The 3,764-nt window shown below is 38.6% G+C and overlaps 1 protein-coding gene across 1 annotated transcript; it reads left to right on the top strand.

The window, feature by feature from the left end:
- Positions 1-1,536: 1,536 nt before the first annotated feature.
- Positions 1,537-2,649, top strand: LOC149302789 (putative G protein-coupled receptor 85). The gene has a single exon (XM_089482125.1). The coding sequence runs from the start codon at positions 1,537-1,539 to the stop codon at positions 2,647-2,649; it is 1,113 nt and encodes a 370-aa protein (XP_089338251.1).
- Positions 2,650-3,764: the final 1,115 nt, after the last annotated feature.

The following is a 3,764-nucleotide window of genomic DNA, read 5'->3' as shown; positions in this document are numbered from 1 at the left end:
TTACATGTATGCGTCCAGATGGGTGATAATGTGTGTCCGGGTTTAAGGTTATATCTACATGCTAATTAAGTGATCGAATTTGTATTTGTTTATTTATTTATTTTGAGCACAATGATGCCTAGTGTTTGTGACTGTAAATTCGAAATAGAATGGGAGCCCATGCAGAAAATGCATGTCCATAAAGAGTCAGAGCCTAGCTTAGTGCAAGCAGACCCAGGGGAAAGGGGGCTGCATTCCACTGATAATTGAAAAAGCCTAACAAAGGGGCATTTGCTATGGTCATGAAGTCTGTGCCTGCATTTGCAAGACATATACATAGCAATGCATATAGAATGCAGAGATCAATTATCCACAGACTTTATATATATATATATATATATATATATATATATATACACACACTCATATGTACATGTGTGTATATGTCATGCACACATGTCTATGTATCCCTGGCTCTAGATAAGGACATATGTAAAAACACAAAGCATGAAGAAGCCATTGAAAAAAAAGCAAACCTTGCTTCCATTCCCATTTGAGAGCAAAAAGTGGCATAGTAACAGTTGCAACGATTGGCATGAATAATGGAGTCTTATCCCTAATGTGGTGAGCTGTACTGGGGCTGCTGTGCTCAGATGCATTTTAATATCTTTATTCTCCATGAAAATGTTGGATTGCAGCATCAGAACAGGATAGCAGAGATCTGGGAGGGCTAATCCTGCTATAATATGCTCCTTTTTTATCCTAGACAAGAGAGTGATTGCAGATTGGGGTGATCTCCTTGTAAGGGTGTGTTTTTCAGCATTTACAACTACATCATGAGGGTGGTTTCTTTTTCCAGATTTATAGACTCTGTATACATTCAATATTTTTAGCAGAAGGAAGATAGCAGGAATTCAGATTTCTGCCTAATGTGCATAGCCAAGCCTATATTAATTGTACCGAGTACTGTGGTGTAGGACTAAAACACACAATGCATAATATACAGTATATGGGTGTGATCTATATCAAGGCAACGGCAGTATACTGCCCAGCGATACATAAAATGAATCCTCACATCAATATACCTCTCCCTGTCTGCATGTGTAAGCAATCACTGATTGTATCATTTATACAATGTATGTATAAATAGCATATATATATATATATACACACTAAATGCACCTACTCTAAGTGACATGTTGGAATCCGAGTGTAATTACTTAATGTTCCTAATGGAATATACTGGCAAGATGTAAAGTTGAAAAACAAATCATAGTACACGGTTGTGGATCCTATTTCTGTTCACTATTAATTAGGTATGGTAGCACTTTCTCACATCAGAACTCGCTAGCCTAAAAACTGATAGCTTTTTTTTTCCTTACAGATCTCTACACAACATGACACAACAGAAGGTGGAAAGAGCAGAATGTGTGCCTAGAAACCGGCTTGGTTGTCTTTGTGGATTACATTTTTTGTAAAATGTATGGATCTATCTTGTACTTGCCCCTGTATATAGACCATGAGACTTGACTGAAGCAATATCTACATCATCCATCTATGGCGAACGATAGCCATGCATCTGACAACATTCTGCAAAATGTATCTCCTTTAACAGCATTTTTAAAACTGACTTCATTGGGCTTTATTATAGGAGTCAGTGTGGTGGGTAACCTTCTTATCTCCATTTTGCTAGTCAAAGATAAGACCTTGCACAGAGCTCCTTACTACTTCCTTTTGGATCTTTGCTGCTCAGATATTCTCAGATCTGCTATTTGTTTTCCATTTGTATTCACCTCAGTGAAGAATGGTTCCTCTTGGACTTATGGAGCTCTTACTTGCAAAGTGATTGCATTTCTTGGGGTTTTGTCTTGCTTTCACACAGCATTCATGCTCTTCTGTATAAGCGTCACAAGATACTTAGCTATAGCGCACCATCGGTTTTATACAAAAAGGTTGACCTTCTGGACTTGCCTGGCAGTCATTTGTATGGTGTGGACCTTATCTGTAGCTATGGCTTTTCCACCAGTTCTAGATGTTGGCACCTACTCTTTTATCAGGGAGGAAGACCAATGCACGTTTCAACATCGCTCCTTCAGGGCTAACGATTCTTTGGGATTTATGTTACTTCTTGCCCTCATTCTTCTAGCCACACAGCTTGTCTACCTCAAGCTGATATTTTTTGTTCATGATCGAAGGAAAATGAAGCCAGTCCAGTTTGTAGCAGCAGTGAGCCAGAACTGGACTTTCCATGGTCCTGGAGCTAGTGGGCAAGCAGCGGCCAACTGGCTAGCTGGGTTTGGAAGAGGCCCCACACCGCCCACCTTACTGGGAATAAGGCAAAATACAAACACCACAGGCAGAAGAAGGCTCTTGGTTTTAGATGAGTTCAAAATGGAAAAAAGAATCAGTAGAATGTTCTACATTATGACATTCCTTTTCCTGACCTTGTGGGGCCCCTATTTGGTAGCTTGTTACTGGAGAGTTTTTGCAAGAGGTCCTGTGGTACCAGGAGGATTTCTAACAGCAGCCGTCTGGATGAGTTTTGCCCAAGCTGGAATCAATCCTTTTGTCTGCATTTTCTCAAACAGGGAGCTGAGGCGCTGTTTCAGCACAACCCTTCTTTACTGCAGAAAATCCAGGTTACCAAGGGAACCTTACTGTGTTATATGAGGGAGCATCTGCAAAATCTTTAGCCTTGTGAAACACTACCCTTCTCTGCTAAGCAATTGTGGCCTGTAGCCATGTCTTGAGAAGTAGACCAAGAATGGAATGTTAGCAGCATTGTGCACACTTCGCAAAAGAGCACCTGTAATCCTATTTTATCCAAGTGTTCCTGCTGGCCACCAGGGAAGGTTTGTAATTGGAAATGAAGGACTAAACCACAGACATGATTTTGTTTCTGTGGTTGTAAGTTAGATCTTGCAAATGGCAGGTGCTTAGAACCACTGCTGAATGCTGTGTATATCACCATATAAAAAAAAAACAAGAACACCCAGAAAGGTTAGAATTGGACATCTTAATAAATTGAATTGAGGTAAATGTGTTAATAAACATGCTTTTAAGAGTTTGAAGACTCTGAATATTTAATACCGTTTGGGGGTTTCTTTTGCAAAGATTGACAAATGGGAAATTAAAATACTGTAACTGATAAAGGATGTGCCATGCATTACTGGATTATCTTACTAAGAGGTTGCTTTACCTTGTAAGTAATTCTTGGGGAGCATTCCAAAGCAGTATTTTTTTTGTTAACATTCTATTCTACTTTTTCAAGTATTCTTTCTATAAAATATAAAGATTTTCTTTAACAGTAACACTCACAATTAAATGCAATTTGTGAATATGTCTTTTTTTTTCTTCTTAGACGTGGCAGATATTAATTTCCACCTTATTTAAGAGAAACCCTAGATATCAATTTGTTTTGGCAACGTAATATCCAATTTGCAGTATTAAAGGATTTACGTATGGAACGCTCGTAATAATACCGAATAAATACATGTTGCCTTAATGGGTTATCTAGTATCTTCCATTTTATTCCAGACAATTTAATCAAAAACTTGTAGCCAGTCAATTGGGAGTGCGTGGAAGAACGGTTTTATCCTTTCTTTCCTTTTGCACATTGCCTGAGTGAGAACCACTAACCAGACATTTTGCCTATTCTGGTTCATTCTATGAAACAAGGGCAGTTGAATATGTTTATATTTGAAGTCAACTGTCATGGGAAGACCAGAGCCTTGGTATTATATTTTGCACAAATTGTGAAGCATTTATTCTACTGAAGGCACAGT

Source organism: Sceloporus occidentalis, unplaced genomic scaffold (assembly GCF_023333645.1).
Source record: "Sceloporus occidentalis isolate IW3139 unplaced genomic scaffold, rSceOcc1.0.p SCAF_17, whole genome shotgun sequence".
NCBI lineage: Eukaryota > Metazoa > Chordata > Lepidosauria > Squamata > Phrynosomatidae > Sceloporus > Sceloporus occidentalis.
Note: the sequence above shows the minus strand (reverse complement) of the source record. Positions and strands in the feature narration are given on the sequence as shown.